This window comes from Enhydra lutris, unplaced genomic scaffold, assembly GCF_002288905.1.
Source record: "Enhydra lutris kenyoni isolate GAN:26980312 unplaced genomic scaffold, ASM228890v2 scaffoldscaffold47, whole genome shotgun sequence".
NCBI classification, from domain to species: domain Eukaryota; kingdom Metazoa; phylum Chordata; class Mammalia; order Carnivora; family Mustelidae; genus Enhydra; species Enhydra lutris.
In genome coordinates, this window is record NW_019154131.1 from 2,245,739 (window position 1) to 2,270,145 (window position 24,407).

A 24,407-nucleotide genomic window follows, 5' to 3' on the forward strand; every position below is an offset into this window, starting at 1 on the left:
AGTATATTCAGGGTCTGAGTATGGAATTTTACTGTTTTATTAAATGCGGACATATTTGATCTTCTTTAAAGGAGAACAAGGCCTCATATGGTTCAGGTTCCCTTTAGTATTTTCTGCCACGGCCATGTGTAGATGTATAAAATAAATTTGAGAACTGTGTTTATTATTTCTGTGATTTTTAAAAAGATTTTATTTATTTGTCAGAGAGAGAGAGAGAGAGAGAGAGAGAGCGAGCGAGCACAGGCAGACAGAGTAGCAGGCAGAGGCAGAGGGAGAAGCAGGCTCCCTGCCGAGCAAAGAGCCCGATGTGGGACTCGATCCCAGGATGTTGGGATCATGACCCGAGCTGAAGGCAGTGGCTTAACCAACTGAGCCACCCAGGCATCCCAATTTCTGTGATTTTTCTTAATAGAATGCAGATCTTTAAGTAAATCTATTAGTCCTGCTCTTGGCCCAAGACAGTATTTCTAAATCATCTTCTTGATAGGTAGTCCTTTAAAAGAATAAAAAGAAAAAGCATCATCACCAGATTATCATCACAGATAACTTTCCTTTCCAGTTATTAGGGATAGAGGATAGAGGATAGGGTTTTCGCCTTCTTGATTATCTAAAGCTAGGCAGTTTAGAGTTGACTTTCTGGCTCATTATTTGGCCATGTGGCTTCAGACTAGTTGAGCTAGCATGGGTTAAAGTTTTCATTCTAGCTCTTGAATGCAGCTCTATGACTATGAACTGTAAGATGTTAGGTAAGTTATGTGCTCTCTCTTTGATGCAGTTTCCTCATCTATAAAATGGCACTGATGATAGATGCTTTTAGTATTTACCTCATAAGATAAAAATGACATGACAAATGAAACACCTCATGGTCTGCTGCACAGTGTATATTGAATAAATGTTAGCTGCTGTTGGTAGCAATATTATAGCAAAGTAAGACAAAGATATTGAGTCTGTAATGAGATGCTGAGTAGCTGATTCCAGTAGGTTTGGGAAGAATTCTATTCTGTTCTGCAGTTGTCATTTATGCATGAGTCCAGCCCAGCAATTTATACTTTCTAATCATCTGTCAAAGACTGACAGAACCATGAAGGGTATTTGTTTAGGGATTACTGCTTTAAAAAATACATCCCCCCTTTTTTTTTTTAAGATTTTATTTATTTATTTGACAGAGATCACAAGTAGGCAGAGAGGCAGGCAGAGAGAGAGGAGGAAGCAGGCTCCCCGCCGAGCAGAGAGCCCGATGCGGGGCTCGATCCCAGGACCCCGGGATCATGACCTGAGTGGAAGGCAGAGGCTTTAACCCACTGAGCCACCCAGGCGCCCCCCCTTTTGTTTTTAATAAACAGACCATCATCTTGTCACAGCCGTGACAGAATTGGTGCTATGGAGTGTGAATCAGGAATACCTACTGTATCATGATTTTTTCTTTATCATATTTTTGGAATGTAAATCTGATTTCTGTGTGCAAGGTATTTAAGTTTTAAAGCACAATGATATACTGAATACCTCAAACCCACTATGCAGTCCAGCAGCTAGAATGTTAACATACTGCCCATGGACAACTCTTTCTGCGGCCCTTCCTTGCTACCTTACCCCACCACCCAAGGGTGACCTGAATTTTGTGTTTGACTTTTTGCCTGTTAAAAATATAGTTTTCTCAGAGATGCATCTGCTCTTTAAAAACTTATTTAGTTTGGACTCTTTTGACCTTAATGCATAATATCACCTTATGTAGTCTTTGAGACTTTGATTTTTTTCACCCAACCTGGCTTCCCAGGTTTATTCATATTACTGTGTGAACTAGTGTCCAATCATTTTCAGTGCTGTATAATATTCCAATTGGTGAATATATGTTTTATTTTTTATTATCTTGCCAAGGGACATTTTCTTTCTGTTTCTTTTCTTTTAGTAATAAACATTTCCGAGTGCAATAGCTGAAGGGGACTAAGAATACACTTACCTTGATGAGCACTGAGCAGTGTATGGAATTATTGAATCACTATATTATATACCACAAATGAATATTAAACACTGTATGTTTACCATCTATAATAAAAATAATGAAATATAAATAAATATTGTTGCTATGGTCATATTCATATGCATGGTTCCTGGTGCACATGTACAAAGGTTTCCCTAAAGCAGTTACCTAGGAATGGAAGTGCCTGTGCATAGAGTGTTCAACTTTCTCACATACTGTTGACTAGTTTTTCAAAGAATTTATATCAATTTATGTTCCTGTAGCAGTATACAATCTTTTCTTTTAAATTATCATATAAGGTATTATTTGTTTCAGTGGTACAGGTCTGTGATTCATCAATCTTACACAATTCGCAATACTCACCTTTGCACATACCCTCCCCAATATCCATCAACCGGCCACCCCATCCCTCCCACCCCCATCCCTCCACTCCAGCAACCCTCAGTTTGTTTCCTGAGACCAAGAATCTCTTAAGGTTTGTTTTCCTCTTGTTTCATTTTTCCCTTCCTTCTTCTTTGATCCTCTGTCTTGTTTTTCAAATTCCTCAAATCAGTAAGATCATATAATTGTCCCTCTCTGACATATTTTGCTGAGCATAATACCCTCCAGTTCCATTGATGTCATAACAAATAGTAAGATTTCATTGTTGTTTCTTTCTGATGGCTGCATAATACTCCATTGTAGATATATACCTTCTTTATCCATCATCTATTGATAGACATCTAGGCTTTTTCCATAGTTTGGCTACTGTGGACATTGCTGTTATAAACATTGGGGTGCACATGACCCTTTGGATCACTACATTTGTATCTTTGGGGTAAATACCCGGAAGTGCAATTGCTGGGTTGTAGGGGGTAGCTCTATTTTCAACTTTTTGAGAAACCTCCATACTGTTTTCCAGAGTGCTTACACTGGCTTGCTTTCCCACCAACAGTGTAGGAGGGTTCCCCTTTCTCTGCATCTTTGCTAACGCCTGTTGTTTCCTGACTCGTTAATTTTAGCCATTCTGAGTAGTTTGAGGTGGTATCTCACTGTGTATTTGATTTGGATTTCCCTGATGCTGAGTGATGTTGAGCACTTTTTCATGTGTCTCTTGGGCATTTGGATGTCTTCTTTGCCAAAATGTCTCTTCATTTCTTCTGTCCATTTTTTGATTGGATTATTTGTTCTTTGGGTTTTGAGTTTGATAAGTCTTATACATTTTGGATACTAGCCCTTTATCTGATATGTCATTTGCAAATATCTTCTCCCATTCTGTCAGTTGTCTTTTGGTTTTGTTGACTGTTTCCTTTGCTGTGCAAAAGTTTTTATCTTCATGAAATCCCACTAGTTCATTTTTGCCCTTGCTTCCCTTGCCTTTGGTGATGTGTCTAGGGAGAAGTTGATGAGGCAGAAGAGGTTGCTGCCTGTGTTCTTCTTTTTCACATTGAGGTCTTTCACCCATTTTGAATCTATTTTTGTGTGTGGTGTAAGGAAATGGTCCAGTTTCATTCTTCTGCATGTGGCTGTCCAATTTTCCCAAAACCATTTGTCTAAGAGGCTATCTTTTTTCCATTGGATATTGTTACTTGCTTTGTCTGAGATTAGTTGATCATAGAGTTGAGGGTCCATTTCTGGGCTCTCTATTCTGTTCCATTGATCTATGTGTCTGTTTTTATGCCAGAACCATACTATCTTGATGATTACTTGTAATCACTTTTGTAATAGAGCTTGAAGTCTGGAATTGTGATGCTACCAGCTTTGGTTTTCTTTTTCAACATTCCTCTGGCTATTTGGGGTCTTTTCTGGTTCCATACAAATTTTAGGATTATTTGTTCCATTTCTTTGAAAAAAGTTGATGGTATTTTGATAGGGATTGCATTAAATGTATATATTGCTCTAGGTAGCATAGACATTTTCACAATATTTGTTCTTCCAATCCATGAGCATAGAACGTTTTTCCATTTCTTTGTGTCTTCCTCAATTTCTTCCATGAGTATTTTATAATTTTTTGAGTACGGATTCTTTTTCTCTTTGGTTAGATTTGTTCTTAGGTATCTTATGGTTTTGGGTGCAATTGTAAATGGGAATGACTCCTTAATTTCTCTTTATTCTGTTTTGTTGTTGGGCTATAGAAATGCAACTGATTTCTGTGCATTGCTTTTATATCCTGACACTTTTTACTGAATTCTTGTATGAGTTCTGCCAATTTTGGGATGGAGTAATTTGGGTTTTCCACATAAAGTATCATATCATTTGCAAAGACTGAGATATGATTTCTTCTTAGCTGATTTGGATGCCTTTAATTTATTTTTGTTGTCTGATTGCTGAGGCTAGGACTTCTAGTACTATGTTGAATAGCAGTGGCGATAGTGGAGATCCCTGCCATGTTCCTGACCTTAGGGGGAAAGTTCTTAGTTTTTCCCCACTGAGAATGATATTCAGTGTGGGTTTTTCATAGATGGCTTTGATGATATTGAGGTATGTATCCTCTATGCCTACAGAAGAGTTTTAATCAAGAAAGAATGCTATACTTTGTTAAATGCTTTTTTCTGCATCTGTTGAGAGTATCATATGATTCTTGTTCTTTCTTTTATTAATTTATTGTGGGTGTTGAACCAGCCTTGCAGCCCAAGAATAAATCCCACTGGATCCTGGTGAATAATCCTTTTAATGTACTGTCGGATTCTATTGGCTAGTATTTTGGTGAGCATTTTTGCATCCATGTTCATCAGGGCTTTCCTGATGGTTTTCCACCCCCCTCACTTTAAATCTGGAGGTGTCTTTGGCTCTAAAATGAGCCTCTTGCAGACAGCATATGGATGGGTCCTGCTTTTTTATCCAGTCTGATACCCTGTGTCTTTTGATTGGGGCATTTAGTCCATTTACATTCAGGGTAACTATTGGAAGATATGAATTTAGTGCAATTGTACTGTCTGTAAGGTGATTGTTACTGTGTATTTTCTCTGTTCCTTTCTGGTCTATGTTACTTTTAGGCTCTCTCTTTGCTTAGAGGACCCCTTTCAATATTTCCAGTAGGGCTGGTTTGGTGGTTGCAAATTCTTTTAGTTTTTGTTTGCCCTGGAAGCTTTTTATCTCTCCTTCTGTTTTCAATGATGGCCTAGTTGGATATAGTGTTCTTGGCTGCGTTTTTTTCTCACTTAGTGTTCTGAATATATCATGACAGCTCTTTCTGGTCTGCCAGGTCTCTGTGGATAGGTCTACTGCCAATCTAATATTTCTACCATTGTAATTACAGCCCTCTTGTCCTGTGCTGCATTCAGGATTTTCTCTTTTTCTCTGAGACTTGTAAGCTTAACTATTAAATGTTGGGGTGTTGACCTATTTTTATTGATTTTGAGGGGAGGTTCTCTGTGCCTCCTGGATTAGGGAAGCTCTCTACTACAGTTTACTCCATTATACCTTCTGCCCCCCACTCTCTTTCTTTTTCTTCTGGAATCTGAATTATTCTAATAGTGTTTTGTCTTATGACATCACTTATCTCAGATTCTCCCCTGGTGATCCAGTAGTTGTTTATATCTCTTTTTATCAGCTTCCTTATTCTCCATCATTTGGTCTTCTATATCACTAATTCTCTCTTCTGCCTCCTTTATCCTAGCAGTAAGAGCCTCTTTTTTTAATTGCACCTCGTTAATAGCCTTTTTGATTTCAACCTAGTTAGATTTTTGTTCCTTTATTTCTCCAGAAAGGGATTCTCTAGTACCTTTAATGCTTTTCTCAAGCCTAGCTAGCATCTTTATAATCATTATTCTGAATTCTTGTTCTGATATCTTACTAATGTCTGTATTGATTAGGTCCCTGGCAGTTGGGATTGCCTCTTGTTCTTTTTTTTTGAGATGAGTTTTTCTGTTTTGTCATTTAGTCCAGAGAAGAATAGATGAATGAGAGAGCAAAATGCTAAAAGGGTAACAACCACACCAGAAAAATATACACTAAATGAATTACACAAGGCCTGCAATCTTGGGGAAAAGAAAGGAAAGAAAAAAGAATACGATCAGGCTGGTGAGTAGAACAGTGCTATACACTAGATTTTGGGTTTATTTTTGTCTGTTAGAAGATACTGCCTCCCAACACTTTAACAAAGGAAAAACATATATATATATATATATATATATATATATATATATATATATAGAAATAAGGCTAAATATGATGAAGGGAGGGAATAGGAGTGTAAAGGTGAAAATTGAAAAATATTTTAAAAAAGGAATTGATAATGAGAAGTTGATTGAAAAAGAAAAAAAATAATTAAAAAAAGGGTGAGGTTGTGATTAGATGGGAGACTAGAACAAAGCCATACACTAGTTTTAGGGTCTATTTTGGTCTGTTAGATGAAACTGTATTCCAAAATTTTAAAGAATGAAAAGCTTTTATACATACACAGACACAGACACACAGAATATAAGTTTAAATACAGTGAAGGGATAGAATATGAGTGTAAAAATGAAAATTAAAAATTATTTAAAAAGTATCAATAAGATACTTAAAAATAGGAAAGAGAAAAAATTAAAAAAAAGTAAAAAAAATTTAAAAAACTTTACTTTGAAAGACTAAAGAATTATTGGGAAAAAGCCATGAATTCCATGTGTTGTATTCCCCAGCACTGGAGTTTTGCAGTTCTCATTGATTGGTAAACTTGTTCTCAACTGTTTGTTCTTGCTGATCTTCTGGGGGAACTTTTTGAGGAACCTCCATGCTGTTTTCCAGAGTGGTTGCACCAGCTTGCATTCCCACCAACAGTGTAGGAGGGTTCCCCTTTCTCCACATCCTCACCAGCATCTGTCATTTCCTGACTTGTTAAATTTAGCCATTCTGACTGGTGTGAGGTGATATCTCATTGTGGTTTTGATTTGTATTTCCCTGATGCCGAGTGATATGGAGCACTTTTTCATGTGTCTGTTGGCCATCTGGATGTCTTCTTTGCAGAAATGTCTGTTCATGTCTTCTGCCTATTTCTTGATTGGATTATTTGTTCTTTGGGTGTTGAGTTTGCTAAGTTCTTTATAGATTTTGGACACTAGCCCTTTATCTGCTATGTCGTTTGCAAATATCTTCTCCCATTCTGTCAGTTGTCTTTTGGTTTTGTTAACTATTTCCTTTGCTGTGCAAAAGCTTTTGATCTTGATGAAGTCCCACTAGTTCATTTTTGCCCTTGCTTCCCTTGCCTTTGGGTATGTTCCTAGGAAGAAGTTGCTGTGGCTGAGGTTGAAGAGGTTGATGTCTGTGTTCTCCTCAAGGATTTTGATGGATTCCTTTCTCACATTGAGGTCCTTCATCCATTTTGAGTCTATTTTCGTGTGTGGTGTAAGGAAATGGTCCAGTTTCATTTTTCTGCATGTGGCTGTCCAATTTTCCCAACACCATTTGTTGAAGAGGCTGTCTTTTTTCCATTGGACATTCTTTCATGCTTTGTTGAAGATAAGTTGACCATAGAGTTGAGGGTCTATTTCTGGGCTCTCTATTCTGTTCCATGATCTATGTGTCTGTTTTTGTGCCAGTACCATGCTGTCTTGATGGTGACAGCTTTGTAATAGAGCTTGAAGTCCAGAATTGTGATGCCACCAACTTTGGCTTTGTTTTTCAATATTCCTTTGGCTATTTGAGGTCTTTTCTGGTTCCATATAAATTGTAGGACTATTTGTTCCATTTCTTTGAAAAAAATGGGTGGGATTTTGATAGGGATTGTATTAAATGTGTAGATTGCTTTAGGTAGCATAGACATTTTCACAATATTTGTTCTTCCAATCCATGAGCATGGAACATTTTTCCATTTCTTTGAGTCTTCTTCAATTTCTTTCATGAGTCTTTTATAGTTTTCTGAGTATAGATTCTTAGCCTCTTTGGTTAGGTTTATTCCTAGGTATCTTATAGTTTTGGGTGTAATTGTAAATGGGATTGACTCCTTAATTTCTCTTTCTTCTGTCTTGTTGTTGGTGTAGAGAAATGCAACTGATTTCTGTGCATTGATTTTATATCCTGACACTTTACTGAATTCCTGTACAAGTTGTAGCAGTGTTGGAGTGGAGTCTTTTGGGTTTTCCACATATAGTATCATATCATCTGCGAAGAGTGATAGTTTGACTTCTTCTTTGCCGATTCGGATGCCTTTAATTTCCTTTTGTTGTCTGATTGCCGAGGCTAGGACTTCTAGTACTATGTTGAATAGCAGTGGTGGTAATGGACATCCCTGCCATGTTCCTGACCTGAGCGGAAAAGCTTTCAGTTTTTCTCCATTGAGAATGATATTTGCGGTGGGTTTTTCATAGATGGCTTTGATAATATTGAGGTATGTGCCCTCTATCCCTACACTTTGAAGAGTTTTGATCAGGAAAGGATGCTGTACTTTGTCAAATGCTTTTTCAGCATCTATAGAGAGTATCATATGGTTCTTGTTCTTTCTTTTATTAATGTGTTATATCACATTGATTGATTTGTGGATGTTGAACCAACCTTGCAGCCCTGGAATAAATCCCACTTGGTCGTGGTGAATAATCCTTTTAATGTACTGTTGAATCCTATTGGCTAGTATTTTGGTGAGAATTTTTGCATCTGTGTTCATCAAGGATATTGGTCTGTAGTTCTCTTTTTTGATGGGATCCTTGTCTGGTTTTGGGATCAAGGTGATGCTGGCCTCCTAAAATGAGTTTGGAAGTTTTCCTTCCATTTCTATTTTTTGGAACAGTTTCAGGAGAATAGGAATTAGTTCTTCTTTAAATGTTGGTAGAATTCCCCTGGGAAGCCGTCTGGCCCTGAGCGTTAGTATGTTTGGAGATTTTTGATGACTGTTTCAATCTCCTTACTGGTTATGGGTCTGTTCAGGTTTTCTATTTCTTCCTGGTTCAGTTGTGGTAGTTTGTATGTCTTTAGGAATGCATCCATTTCTTCCAGATTGTCAAATTTGTTGGCGTAGAGTTGCTCATAGTATGTTCTTCTAATTGTCTGTATTTCTTTGGTGTTAGTTGTGATATCTCCTCTTTCCTTCATGATTTTATTTATTTGGGTCCTTTCTCTTTTTTTTTTTTTAAAGATTTTAATTATTTATTTGACAGGTAGAGATCACAAGTAGGCAGAGAGGCAGGCAGAGAGAGAGAGGAAGGGAAGCATGCTCCCCGCTGAGCAGAGCGCCTGATGCGGGGCTCGATCCCAGGACCCTGGGATCATGACCTGAGCCGAAGGCAGAAGCTTTAACCCACTGAGCCACCCAGGTGCCCCTCTCTTTTCTTTTTGATAAGTCTGGCCAGGGGTTTATCAATCTTATTCATTCTTTCAAAGAACTAGCTCCTAGTTTCGTTGATTTGTTCTATTGTTTTTTTGGTTTCTATTTCATTGATTTCTTCTCTGATCTTTATGATTTCTCTTCTCCTGCTGGGTTTAGGGTTTCTTTCTTGTTCTTTCTCCAGCTCCTTTAGGTGTAGGGTTAGGTTGTGTACCTGAGACCTTTCTTGTTTCTTGAGAAAGGCTTGTACCGCTATATATTTTCCTCTCAGGACTGCCTTTGTTGTGTCCCACAGATTTTGAACCACTGTGTTTTCATTGTCATTTGTTTCCATGAATTTTTTTCAATTCTTCTTTAATTTCCTGGTTGACCCATTCATTCTTTAGAAGGATGCTGTTTAGTCTCCAAGTATTTGGGTTCTTTCCAAATTTCCTCTTGTGATTGAGTTCTAGCTTCAGAGCATTGTGGTCTGAAAATATGCAGGGAATGATCCCAATCTTTTGATACCGGTTGAGACCTGATTTAGGAACCAGGATGTGATCTGTTCTGGAGAATGTTCCATGTGCACTAGAGAAGAATGTGTATTCTGTTGCTTTGGGATGAAATGTTCTGAATATATCTGTGATGTCCATCTGGTCCAGTGTGTCATTTAAGGCCTTGATTTCCTTGTCGATCATTTGCTTGGATGATCTGTCCATTTCAGTGAGGGGAGTGTTTAAATCCCCTACTATTATTGTATCATTGTCAATGTATTTCTTTGATTTTGTTATTAATTGGTTTATATAGTTGGCTCCCACGTTAGGGGCATAGATATTTAAAATTGTTAGATCTTCTTGTTGGACAGATCCTTTGAGTATGATATAGTGTCCTTCCTCATCTCTTATTATAGTCCTTGGCTTAAAATCTAATTGATCTGATATAAGGATTGCCACCCCTGTTTTCTTCTGATGTCCATTAGCGTGGTCAATTGTTTTCCACTCCCTCACTTTAAATCTGGAGGTGTCTTCGTGTCTAAAATGAGTTTCTTGTAGGCAACATATAGGTGGGTTTTTTTTTTTTTTTTTTATCCATTGTGATACCCTGTGTCTTTTGATTGGGGCATTTAGCCCATTAACATTCAGGGTAACTATTGAGAGATACGAATTTAGTGCCATTGTATTGCCTGTAAGGTGACTGTTACTGTATATTGTCTCTGTTTCTTTCTGATCTACTACTTTTAGGGTCTCTCTTTGCTTAGAGGACCCCTTTCAATATTTGCTGTAGAGCTGGTTTGGTGTTTACAGATTCTTTCAGTTTTTGTTTGTCCTGGAAGGTTTTAATCTCTCCTTCTATTTTCAATGATAGCCTAGCTGGATATAGTACTCTTGCCTTCATGTTTTTCTCGTTTAGTGCTCTGAATATATCATGCCAGCTCTTTCTGGCCTGCCAGGTCTCTGTGGATAAGTCTGCTGCCAATCTAATATTTTTACCATTGTATGTTACAGACTTCTTTTCCCGGGCTGCTTTCAGGATTTTCTCTTTGTCACTAAGACTTGTAAATTTTATTATTAGGTGATGGGGTGTGGACCTATTCTTGTTGATTTTGAGGAGGGTTCTCTGCACTTCCTGGATTTTGATGCTTGTTCCCTTTGCCATATTAGGGAAATTCTCTCCCATAATTCTCTCCAATATACCTTCTGCTCCCCCCTCTCTTTCTTCTTCTTCTGGAATCCCAATTATTCTAATGTTATTTCGTCTTATGGTGTCACTTATCTCTGGAATTCTACCCTCGTGGTCCAGTAGCTGTGCCTCTTTTGCTCAGCTTCTTTATTCTCTGTCATTTGGTCTTCTGTATTGCTAATTCTTTCTTCTGCCTCTTTTATCCTAGCAGTGAGAGCCTCCATTTTTGATTGCACCTCATTAATAGCTTTTTTGATTTCAACTTGGTTAGATTTTAGTTCTTTTATTTCTCCAGAAAGGGCTTTTATAGCTCCCGAGAGGGTTTCTCTAATATCTTCTTCTTTTTCGAGCCCGGCTAGAACCTTGAGAATCGTCATTCTGAGCTCTAGATCTGACATATTACCAATGTCTGTATTGATTAGGTCCCTAGCCTTCAGTACTGCTTCTTGTTCTTTTTTTTGTGATGAATTTTTCCACCATGTCATTTTGTCCAGATAAGAGTATATGAAGGAGCAAGTAAAATACTAAAACGGTGGCAAAGACCCCAGGAAAATACACTTTCAACAAATCAGAAGAGATCCCAAATCGTGGGGTGGAGAAAGGGGATAAAAAGAGGTTCAGGGGAAAAAAGAAAAAAACAATTAAAAAAAGAAAACGAATACAGAAAAAATATAAAAAAGAAAAAAGTATCTATATATTAGATAAACTGGTTAAAAAACTTTAAAAAAGGGTAAAAGTTAAAAAAAATTTAGCAGAAGAAGAAAAAAAATTGAAAAAAAAAGATAAAAAAAGAAAAAAAATTAACTGCAAGACTAAAGAATAATGGGGAGAAAGTCATGAGTTCCGTGCTTTGCTTTCTCCTCCTCGGGAATTCTGCTGCTCTCCTTGGTATTGAACCTGCACTCCTTGGTAGGTGAACTTGGTCCTGGCTGGATTTCTTGTTGATCATCTGGGGGAGGGGCCTTTTGGAGTGATTCTCAAGGTTCTTTGCCCCAGGCGGAATTGCACTGCCCTTACCAGGGGCCAGGCTGAGTAATCAGCTCAGGTTTGCTTTCAGGAGCTTTTGTTCCCTGAATGCTTTCCGTAGAGTTCCGGAGGACGGAAATGAAGATGGCGGCCTCCCAGTCTCTGGCCCAGAGGAGCCGAGAGCTTGGAGCCCCACTCCTCAGTGCACCCTCAGAGAAAAGCGCCCTATTACTCCTGTCTCCCTGGCCTCCAGCCGCGCTCCGAGCTCACCGAGCCTGCAACCAGTTCAAGGTAACCCCGAGCTGAGAGCTCACTCCTCGGCTCTGTCTCTGTAGCCGGCTTCCCCGTTCTAATACCTGCAAGCTCTGCAACACTCAGACACCCGATCTTTCTGTGACCCTACGGGGCCACACTGACCCCACGTGTGTTTCACCCTGGTTTAGCCTCTGGAGGATGTCCCTCAGCAGAACAGACTTTTAAAAGTCCTGATTTAGTGCTCCGTTGATCTGCTGCTTGCCAGGAGCCGGCCCCTCCCCCCGAGGTCTATCTTACTGTCGCTTTGGATTCACTTCTCCTCCAGTCCTACCTTTCAGAAAGTGGTTGATTTTCTGTTTCTAGAATTGCTGCTCTTCTTCTCTTCGATCTCCTGTTGGATTTGTAGGTGTTTGCAATCTTTAGATACGCTATCTACCTGATCTCCTGCTACCTGATGTAGTCTCAGCCTGCTACTTCTCTGCCATCTTGACTCCTCTTGATCACTTAGTAACTTTTGATCACAAAATAATGAATAAAGGTATATAGCAAAAAAATTAATCATCTCTGACCTTTGATTGACCGATTTCATATTTTATTACATCAGAAATGTGGTTCATTTTTTAATCCCTTACCTAGAAATACTTGAAAAGGAATACAGACAAAATAGTATTTTTACTTTCAACATGTCTGTGAAGAGTTAAATTAAAAATGAAGAACATTGAAGTAAGTCTAGAATAAGCTCATATATTTGGCCACATAGAATATTATCGTTTTCAAGAATAGGTGTAATAATAAAGACTTAATAAGCAGTTTTTAAAAAAGATTTTATTTATTTATTTGACAGACAGAAATCACAGGTAGGCAGAGAGACAGGCAGAGAGAGAGGAAGGGAAGCAGGCTCCTGGCTGAGCAGAGAGCCCGATGCGGGGCTCGATCCCAGAACCCTGGGATCACGACCTGAGCCGAAGGCAGAGGCTTTAACCCACTGAGCCACCTAGGCACCCCTTAATAAGCAGTTTTTAATCCATAAATATAATAGCCATTTTGTTATTTTGGCCATTTGGAAAATAAAAGCTGCAGCATTAGTAAAGTTCTGAGATAACTGTTTTATAGATTCAGTTCAGCATATTTAAGGTTAACTAAAGTTGACATAAGAATTTTTAGAGGTAGGTTTATTTACAGTGTCTTTAATGAATGAAGATTTTAATTTTAATGTAATTGATTTTAATCAGCCGTTTTCATTTAATTTGGTTTTAGAATTTTTATTTCTCCTGAGACATACTATTGTTCTAAGTATTGCTTCACTTTCAGATTTTCTATCTCATCATCCTTCTGTATTGCACTGTATGGTAAGGCCTTAAATTTTATCTTCTGGTTAACTACCTCTCTTGTTTAACCCTTTAATTGAGTTTTTAATTTAATGATGATGTATTTCCTTTCTAGAAGTCCACCCCTTCCTCCAGATCTGACAGGTCATTCTAAATAGTTTATTTTATGAGCTTGTTTTTGTGATTCTATATTTTATTTCTTTAAATCATGTTCTTTATTGTCTCTCTGGTAATTCTAATGTCAGCAGCCCTTGCTGGGGGATGGTTCTAAATGCTTTGTCAGCTAGCTTTGTCCAGTGTTGCCTTGCCTCCCTGTGTGTATGGCGATCTTTGGTTATATGCTTTGACTTGATCTTAATTTGTGAAAAATTTATAGGTCTAAATGGAGGGAGCTTTTCTCCCAGGAGGGCTGGGATTGCTTTTGCCTGGAACCAGGGACACACTAACATAACCTGAAACCCTTAATAGTGCAGACTCCATACAGGCATCCCAAGCTCTCTACAGTTTTTTTTTATTTGACTGGGCAGTTCTACCTTTTTATTTTCTGTCCTTCTTCTTTTCATACTCATAATTACCTTTTTAAGGTGAACAGTTTATCTTTTTTTATGGTACTTTTGTTGAAGAATTTTGTTTCTTTAAAAACTTGTTCTAGGTTGGTTATTGTCCAGATTTTTAGAAAGAAAAAGCACTGCTATAAAATTGTAAGTATTTTGGTATATAAAAATGTAAAGGGGAAAAGAGGTCTGTTTTATTTTTATTTTATTTAAAAATTTAAAAAAGTTATTCAAATTCCAGTTAGATAACGTACAATATAATATTAGTTTCAGGTGGGGCGCTTGGGTGGCTCAGTGGGTTGAGGCCTCTGCCTTCAGCTCAGGTCATGATCCCAGGGTCATGGGATCGAGTCCCACATTGGGCTCTCTGCTCAGCAGGAAGCCTGCTTCCTCCTCTCTCTCTCTGCCTGCCTCTCTACCTACTTGTGATCTCTGTCAAATAATTAAATAAAATATTAAAAAAAAATATTAGTTTCAGGTATACGATATAGTGAGTCAACACTTCCATACAACACCTGGTGCTCATCACAGCAAGTGCACTCCTTAATCCCCTTCATCTATTTTACCCATTTCCCTACCCACCTCTCCTCTGGTAACCATCAGTTTGTTCTCTGTAGTTAAGAGTCTGGTTTTTGGTGTGCCCCTCTCTCTCTCTCTTTTTTTTCCCCTCCATTTGCTCATTTGTTTTGTTTCTTAAATTCCACATATGAGAAAATCATGTGGTATTTGTCTTTGACTGACTGACTGACTTATTTCACTTAGCATTATGCTCATTAATCCCACTCATGTCATTGCAAATGGCAAGATTTCATTCTTTTTTGTGGCTGAGTAATATCCCATTCTATATATATACCACATCGTCATCGTCTTCTTCTTGTTTTTTAAGGATTTTATTTATTTATTTTCCAGAGAGAGAGCACAAGCAGGGAGAGTGGCAGGTAGAGGGAGAAGCAGGTTCTCCGAGGAGCAGAGAGCCCCATGTGGGACTCGATCCCAGGACCCTGGGATGATGACCTGGGCTGAAAGCAGACACTCAACTGACTGAGCCACCCAGGCATTCCATACCACATCTTCTTTTATCCATTCATCACTTGATGGAACTTGGGCTGTTTCCATAATTTGACTATTGTGGATAACCCTTCTCTAAACGTCAGGGTACATGGATCCCTTTGAATTAGTATTTTTATATTGGATAAATACCTAGAAGGCAATTGCTAGATCATAGGGTAGTTCTGTTTTTAACTTTTTGAGAAAAGGAGGTCTGTTTTAAAACTAGAAAGTTCAGAGAAGTGAGATATTTTTATGGAAAGAAAGAAACAAAAAGGACTATCATGTTACATGTTGTAGTGAACTTTGAAGCAAAATGAATTTCGTGTGGGTCTGATTTTATTCTTACTGTGTAAAGATCTGTAGGAAATCCTCAGTCTATTTTAAAATGTGGACCAGAGCTTTCATTTTAGTTATGGAAAGGTACAATTTTCACACAGTGTAAAATGGATTGAATTTTGAAGTCTTTAAAGCACTGACCAAGTTTTATTTTTCTTTCTCTGTGTGCATTACCTTTGAGACTTTAAGGGCTTGTTAAAGGCATGTGAATTAGTGGCAGTAATTTACATTAGCCTAGCTCTAAGTTCCCAGTGAATTAGTGGAGATTGGTGCATGGTCTTTTGTTAGGTGTTGGCTTCGCTGTGACAGGGTCAGTAAAAGGAATGGTAAAAGCCAAATGAGGAAAACATAATCCTTTAAAAAAATACTTAAAAATTAGTATTTTTGTTTAATCTGTTTAGGTAAAAATACCTAAAAATTTTAAAAAATACTGCATAGTGCACATTATGTGCTAATCAGAAATGCCATATTATAATACTGAGTTTAAAAATGGAACCAATTCCAGTATTTCTGAAGGGATTGATTACAAAGAATTCTGATTTGCTGGACAGACAGTGTATTTGCTACTGAGGAGACTGCTCTAACATCAAACAAGGAGTTAAATTGCTATTAACTTGCTGAGCATCTTACCTCCATCTGTAAAACGAGGGCGCTTTGCTAACATGGGGATTATCTCAGTGCATTTTAGGTCTCTGCATTAATAAAATAATTGCCAAGTACTTGCACTAGTTTTTTTGTGGATATCAGATATAAAGAAAAGGTAATTTTTCTTTTTTTTAAGGTTTGTTTACTAATTTTTTAAAAGATTTTTTGCATACATCACTTTGTTTCAGAACTGGGCATGTGCATGGGCATGAGATTGAGGGCTCATGACATTGTTTGGAAAGTAGCCCCGTGGGTATAACATTGAAGGTGCTGAAGATGATGGCAGGAGATGGGGGGTGGGGAGAGAAGCATGTGTTTGGATGTTGACAGTGTTGAGGATAGAATATAATAAAGTGATGGCAATGAAGATGTGGAAAGCCTAAGTGAGAGATTGGCAGGTCAGTGTTTAGAACTGATTTTGGAAAACAAGAACCATATAGACTCTCCTACTGTATGAAAGGTGCCATAAAAATATAATTAATAATAGTGAGTGTGTCAATTTATCAGTTATTGTTCTATAGCCACCCAGATTTTATGTAAAGCAAATGAAAAAGCAGTCCCTGAAATACGTAAAATAGAGTGAAGAAATTCTTCATTGGTTTGAGTCTTCAGTTGGAAGTGTTTCAGTGGTCATCCAGGGCTTTTTTCACATGATTGTTGTTGATATTGTAGCAATTTTTCATACTTATAGGCAAGTGATTTTAACTCTTCTACTTTGTGGACAAAGCAGAATGTATAGTCAGGTTGACCTTGGTGCAGTACAGCTCACAGAATTGTCACTTGGCAGGTATGCGTGTTGTCACTGCCTGTCACTTGGTAGGTGCGCGTGGTGTGGCTTATTTCTTACACAGCTTTCTTCTGCCCTCTTTTCACTCTTATCCTGGCTATTGCTTCACAGAGGCTTGTCTGAAGAAGTTAAATAGCTTTGTTCAGGACTGTTTTGTCTAAACCTATGTGCTTCCTTCCAGTTATCTGCAGTTGGTTATTCAGTTTTCATAATTACTCAGGCTTTACATTTTCCCATTTTACTTTGTGTTTTTCTGTTCATTAGCATATTGGATTTCTACACAGTGATGGAATGGGAGGACAATGTGTATATGGAGAGTAGATTCCTGTCATGCCACTTGCACAATCTCACTCTGGTTACTGGACAGTTTTGTAGAATACCTGACGTTGTTATTTAGTGTCGGGCAAATGTATGATTAGTTTTAAAAATCTTGAGCAGTGTCTCTGTCCCAAGCTCACAGTTACTAACTTTGTATTTATAGCCTATATCCAAAACTTCTTTCTTCTTCATCACATATAAATTACTGCAATAAGTGTGAACTCTTTAATGCCTACTGTATTTTTGCAGAAGTGGCCACAGATGTATTTTGTTTGATCCACATGGTTTTAAAAGTTGGTTCATATCCCATAACATTTGAATTTAGGGCTCGTCAGAAGATCTGGCAGCTTTTCTAGTGACAGCAATAGACAGGAGCTCAGTAATGGCTGTCCTTGTTAGAAAGGATAGTAGATGTCTCCAAATGGGTAGGTCTCCCCATTTCGGAAATGAGTAAGGTCTCCAAATGGTCTCCCCCACCCCGCTTTGACTTACACCTGGCTGCTTCACTCACTGATGTTACCTGCTGTGCTCTTTGAGCACCTGAATTTGTAACTCCTGCTTTATCACCTAGCTCTTCACTTCGTGCTGTGCTCTTTGGAACATGCTGTGACAATTATCTTTGAGGTGAGGTGGGCCCTGAACCCCAGGGAATACCACTCAAACAAGCTGTGGTCCTGAAACCCCTTCCCATGTTTCTGAAAGAAAAATTTAGTTAGAAAGGAAATAAAAAAAAATTTTTTTTTCATATGTATTTTGTAATCTTACCTTTGCAGTTTTCCTGTAAGGTAGGCAAGTCTGGATTTATGTATTTTTGGGATACTTCTGTTGACAAGGATGTAATTTGGGATATATGCTGTTGACAAGGATATAATTTTTGAAAGTAGTTCCATTAAACACTGGACCTTTACTATGGCTGTTTCAAAGTGGTCACACTCTTGTCAGGGCCCAGCTGGCTGCTCTTCTACAAATGACCATTGAGAAGCCATCAGATCCTATAACCCTGCTAAGTGCTGGAGCCAGCATTTGATTAGAGAGCTTTTGACCCATGTGCAGCATGTTGCTTTTCTGAGATCGTGTCATTCTTTGAGATAGAAATTCTTTATTCCATTTTGCTATTTGCTTGGTGAGGGCGGAAAAAGAGTGTGTAACCTTGCTTTTCGTAAGTTTACTAATTTGTCTTTTGATTTAGAACAACCTTTATGTAGGCTTTGGTGGATGTGCCTTTATTTTTCTTTCCTAAAGATTTTATTTATTTGAGGTTTGCCTTGATGGCTCAGTTGGTTAAGCATCTGCCTTCGGCTCAAGTCATTATCCCAGGATCCTGGGATGGAGACCTGCATGGGGCTGCCTGCTTAGCAGGAATTTGCTTCTCCCTCTGCCCTTCCCTGTGTTTGTGCTCCCTCTCTCTCTCTCTCAGAAATAAATAAAAATTAAAAAAAAAAAAAAGATTTTATTTGAGAGAGAGAAAGAGCAGAAGCGGGTCGGGGGCAGGGGTAGGCAGAAGGAGAAGCAGACTCCTTGTTTAGCAGGGAGCCAGATGCCAGGCTCCATCCCAGCACCCTGAGATCATGAACTGAGCTAAAGGCAGATGCTTAATGGACTGAGCCACCCGGGTGGCCCTGTGCCTTCATTTTTATGTACTTTTTTTTTTTTTTTTTTAAACCCATTCTCTGGTCATCAGTATGTTTGATAGTTTTAAAAATTTGGTCATGTCTTCTGTCTTTCCTTCCTAGTTTTAATCTCTTTGTCTTCATTTAGAAATACCTTTTTGAGAAGGTTTTAAATGCATTAAATTTACATTCTCTCTATGTATTTTTAGGTGGCACAATCAAATTACATATGCGTGTTATGACAATAGATGGAACCATATTCCAGCCACCCATCACATACCCTGGGGTCTAAAATGCCATTGCAGTTGTGGCTCAAATTATTTTCTCTTTTACTACTGAGTTCTTTGGGCTGAGACATTTAAGGAGCAGTTTACTATAATCCTTCCCTGAATGTGCTGTCCCACACAGCATGATTTTTTTTTTTTTAAGATTTTTAATTTATTTATTTAACAGACAGAGATCACAAGTAGGCAGGGGTGGGGGTGGGAAGCGGGCTCCTTGCCAAGCAGGGAGCCCGATGCAGGGCTTGATCCCAGGACCCTGAGACCATGACCTGAGCTGAAGGCAGAGGCCTTAACCCACTGAGCCACCCAGGCACCCCCTACACAGCATGATTTTATGGAATTTTAATGTATTATATAAACAAGATTCCATGGTTAAGTGATATTTGGTAAATTTGGAGTTAAGCAGAGTTAAACAGACTTTCTTATAAAGGACCTCTCACATCCTTTGGAGTACCTGTCAGCTCTATGACTCTCTAAGAGGAGGAGAAATAGAAGCTAAAGTTTGACTATATCTGCTGATAGGACTAATGTCCCACTGGAAATATTTTGGGAAAAAACTGGTTTTCTATGAGTTTTTCATTATTTCTCTGTGTTAGGTGGGAATGGCTTATTATTGGTGAGGTTTCTAACATGATATGTTGATGCTATGTCATCCTTCAGTCTTCTAGTGACTGAGTGCAGTCACTGTAGGGGGAGTCACAGTTGTGCACAGTCCTGAGGAGAGGTTGCTTATTGCCCCGGCTATGGCCTATTTCAGGGACACAGGCCTAGAGCACAAGGGCCAGGAACTCAAACTTGGTACTGTCTTTCTGGAGTTATATAAATGTATTGTTCCTGTTCTGATGTTACTCCTTCTGTGAAATCCAAAGCCTGGTCTTCAGACAGCACCTGGCTCTGGTTATGGTAATGAAGACTTATGGTAATGAAGACTTAAGAGTTCTTTCAAACTGCCATCAGATTCCTGATAGGTGGAAGATACAGAGATTGAAAGGAGAAATCCTTCATAAACTTCTCAGTTATGCGTATCTGCACAAATCATGGGCCAATTGTGAGTTATTTCAGAAAACCTGACAGATACAGGGTAAATAGACAAATGGAGCGGGACAGGCCCAGAATGCCAAATGGGTGATTGGAGTGAAGGGAGTGGGACCTGGCAGGTAATGTCTGCCTAGTGGAAGTCAGGTGAATTACAAATATACAAAACAGATGCTCAAGCATCTCTTGAAAGATGTGTGGGAGAGCTTTATTTGAGGGGATGGAATCTGAGAAAAGGCATTTGGCTATGAACTTGGACTGGTTTGCAGACTTTCTGCTCAGACTCAGTGGCTGTAAACTTTGAATAGTTTGACAAATTCCATCCTGTCATGTGGGGCTTGTTTGTAGCTAGCGTCTTTTGAGATTGCTTTTACACTAAATGAGTTCTGTTACCACCTCCACAAAAGTGAAGCAGGCTTGCATTTTAAGCTTTGCCAGTGTGGGTGTAGGATGTCTCTCCCTGTGGGTAGGAAGAATTTGGGAACTTTATGGGTTTGCCTGTCCTAAATTTTAGCTCCTTGGATCTTTGTTGAGGAGGCTGAGAGAAGAGGATGACACGTTTTATTTTAAGATGATCAGAACTGGAAGCATGGAGTTTAGGTCAGGAAGCAGATTTAGGTTTATCTTTGCCACCTACTACTAGCTAGGAGTATTAGTTTTTCCATTTGCTCATTTGGGTATAGTGTTACATATTTTACAGGATTGTTTTGAATAGGTATAGTATGTGGGTATGTGTAGTGTAATGGAGTAGAGTGTGGTATAACAGTTTGTCTAAATGACAAACTAGGTGTACTCCTTTTCTAACTCTCTGAGGACAACCTGGACTCTTCAGTGTTTGAGCAGAGTCTGTCCTTGGTAGCTGTTAGGTAGTTCAGTCAGTAGTAGAGGACACAAATTGGAGAAGGAATTTTGAAGCAGTAAGATTTATTCTTAGTCTCTGTTATGCCAGTTACTCTTAATATAACCTCTTTAGTTGAAATGATATGACTTTTTATTTTAATAAAAGAAATTGAATTTCAGCATCATGGCAACTGTGGCTCTGTCCAGAAGGAAGTACTGCAAATATGTTACTTGCCCATTAATGGAAAGAACCATTAATGGAAAGAATTTCACCGGACTTTATTATCACTTATCTCATTGTTTGGGGAGGCTTTCTAGTCAGACTTATTAGAGAATAGTGGAGATGTCTATTTCATAGGTTCTAAGAAATAGTAGGTGTTATTTTCCAAAGATTTTGTGTCTGTTAGTCTATTCAGTACTCTTAGCAACTCTAGGAAGATGCTGTAGCTCTCATGTTTTCATGAAGACAGACTGAAAGCTCAGAAAGTCTCAGTGATTTTTGCCCTGGTCAGTGGCAGAGCTGGGGCTGTAATCTAGGTCTTCTTTCAGTATTCTTTCTTCTTCACTTTCTTCCCCTTAGAGCTGCAGGTCAAGGGATGTCAAAGGATTCAGCCTCAGTTATTCCTGAAAAATAATATCAGTTAGAAATAAAGAAAAGAATCTTAGGAATTTCAGAGGAATAATTTGTTCTTAAATTTTCAAGCTCATTCAGTTTTAAAAATGATTCCTCTAATATGGTGCTCATTTATTACTTTAGATTCATTGCCTCAGTAATGACTTTCAAATAGGACTCTATTATTAGAGTGATTGGACTGAGGTCTGATTGGACTAGAGTTGAGAGACTGCATCACTATAAATAGAGTGTGATAAAACATTTTATAGAATTTGATTTAATTTTTATGAGGTCTCATAAGTTGGAATCTTCTCTAAATAGATACTTTGACCAATTTCTAAATGCACACTTCCCACTGTGGGGTTTAAGTTGTAGATAGAGTGGCTGCTTAGGGAAATTTGGAAATTAAATTATTTTCCCTGGGACTTTTAATTATGTTACCTGAGGCAGAGCTTTAGTAACTGCTGCATCAATAACTTTCCTAACCCAAAGCATGAGGAAGTAAAGTTAATACACTGATTAGAGAATTGTCTACAGACCTGTATAAAAACAGAACAACCCTGGAAGTTTTTAGTGTATAAGGAAAATATTAGATGTGGTAGTCAATGTGGTCATTGGCATAGTCATTGGAGAAGGTCTTATCAGTATAGAGGAACACATTTAATGAACTTCTTTAATAGCACCACGAGGAGACTGAATTGGATTTAAAGGGATTGCAGTTTCCTCATGATTGCATAGAATGGGCCCAATCTCTAATCTTTATGTTTCATTATGAGAAAGGCATGTATTTCTTATAAAAGGAAAAATACACAGTTTTTTAACGATCTTAAGCAATTATGAGTTATAATTGAGTAATTGGTAAGTTCTAATAAAACCAGAATCTTTTCCTATACCATAACTCTAGTATCAGTGATTCTATCCTTTTCTCTCTATCATCACCATTATTGCTATAAAACTAGATTTTTCCAGCAATTTTATTAAAGTTTGGATAAGTATTTTTTAATCAGTTATTCTGTGTTTAAAACTTCCCATCGGGGCACCTGGGTGGCTCAGTGGGTTAAAGCCTCTGCCTTCGGCTCAGGTCATGATTCCAGGGTCCTGGGATCGAGCCCCACATCAGGCTCTCTGCTCCGTGGGGAGCCTGCTTTCTCCTCTCTCTCTCTGCCTGCCTCTCTGCCTACTTGTGATCTCTATCTGTCAAGTAAATAAATAAAATCTTTAAAAAAACAAAAACAAAAAAACTTCCCATCAACATAAGAAGTTAATATTTAGTTGAAGGAACAGTAAAAGTACAACAATCTCTGGTTTAGAAGAATGCTGAGTTTTCCCCATAATTAGAGGTGGAATTTTTAGGAAATGATGTATCATGTGCTAAAATGAAATGAATAGGGATGAGAGTGGGAGCCCAAAAGAAATATTTTGCCATTGGTATCTTGAGATAATGTCTGACATTGAACATGACTTCTAAAATAATGTACAAATAAATTAAAAAGCAAAAAGCTACCTCCTTTCTCAAATAAAAGGCATGTATGCCAAAGATGGAAAAGCTCACTTTTCATATTCTTCACTTTCATATTCTTCAAAAAGTCATATTCTTTGAATCAGTGACTTTTTACAAACAACAGGTGAGGGGTGGGGATTTAACTTATACTTCCATTTGGAATCAGGAAGTTTTTTTGCTATACTTTCATACTTATGTTCATATAGAACTACATTATGCCAGTAATAATCTTGGATAATTAATAATTGATATATCACCTGAATAATGATTGCTCTATTTTTCATTTCTCAGTGAATTAAAATACACAGTGTGATAATTTTGGCACATGAAAGTTTGATTAGTAAATGTTATCTTTATTAGCTTATTAATGTTTAATTTTTTTTTTTTCTCTCTCCTGGTTCCAGGGTGTGGATGAATGGAACATAGCTCGCCTAAATACAGTCTTGGATGTGGTTGAGGAAGAGTGCGGTATTTCTATAGAGGGTGTAAATACCCCTTATCTCTATTTTGGCATGTGGAAAACCACATTCGCATGGCACACCGAGGATATGGACCTCTACAGCATTAATTATCTCCACTTTGGAGAGCCCAAGTCTTGGCAAGTTACATGTTTAATATTCATTTGCTTAAGAGTTTTGAAATTTGGGCAATATGAATCTACTGAAGAGGATTTTCTTCCCTTATCTGGTGAATTCAGATTTATGTGAATTGAAAGTTTTTGAGTGTAATAATTGATTGTGTTCCATTTTGCTCATGGTTTTGTTCAAAACCGTAAAGCTAGTGGTGACTGGTGTATCTAAGGTGGCTTGCAGATCATTTTGTGGGGCATGGATTGATAAAAGAATTTGTTAGGCATTTTTACTTCTCTGAGCATTTGTTGGAAGGTATGCTGGAAATAGTTAAGAGTGAAAGGTGACTTCATTGATGTTGGGTATTAGGTAACAGTAATGATATTCTGGTCCAGCTTCTTCTAAATAAATGATAAGAGTAGGAAAGGAGGGATCAATCAAGAGGCCTGCTCTTGCTCTTTGGATGATGGGCAGGGGAAAAGAATGTTATTGTTAATAAGTGTTTTTAACTTGCAGTTTCCTGTGTTTGTGAGCCTCTTCCCTTGTCTATTTGAGCAATGACTTAAAGATGTGCTGCTTTGTAAAATACATCATGTAGTATATTCTTATGTACTTGTTAGTACACATACATAATTGCTAGTTTGTCACTTTTCCCGGGATCCTTTGTGGTTAGCCAGTTTCATGTTTTGAACTTGTTTTTGTGGGTTTTAGTTTTAGGGAAATTTAAATATTAATTCTGTTTTCTATAATACACATATATGCAGGAAAATACAGACAGAAGCATATGAGGTATGACCTTGACCAATCCAGGAAAGATGATGTTTCAGATGGATGTGAACATGATAGGTTGCTCTTCAGGTGCT

General features: G+C 38.0%; 1 protein-coding gene across 2 annotated transcripts in view; it reads left to right on the forward strand.

Moving 5' to 3' along the window:
- Positions 1-24,407, forward strand: part of LOC111156570 (lysine demethylase 4C) — a 467,853-nt gene that overhangs the window by 71,744 nt on the left and 371,702 nt on the right. For both annotated transcript variants that reach the window (XM_022517552.1, XM_022517553.1), the window contains exon 5: positions 23,380-23,573. In XM_022517552.1, the coding sequence (XP_022373260.1) occupies positions 23,380-23,573 (194 nt within the window). The remainder of the gene's footprint in view (positions 1-23,379; positions 23,574-24,407) is intronic.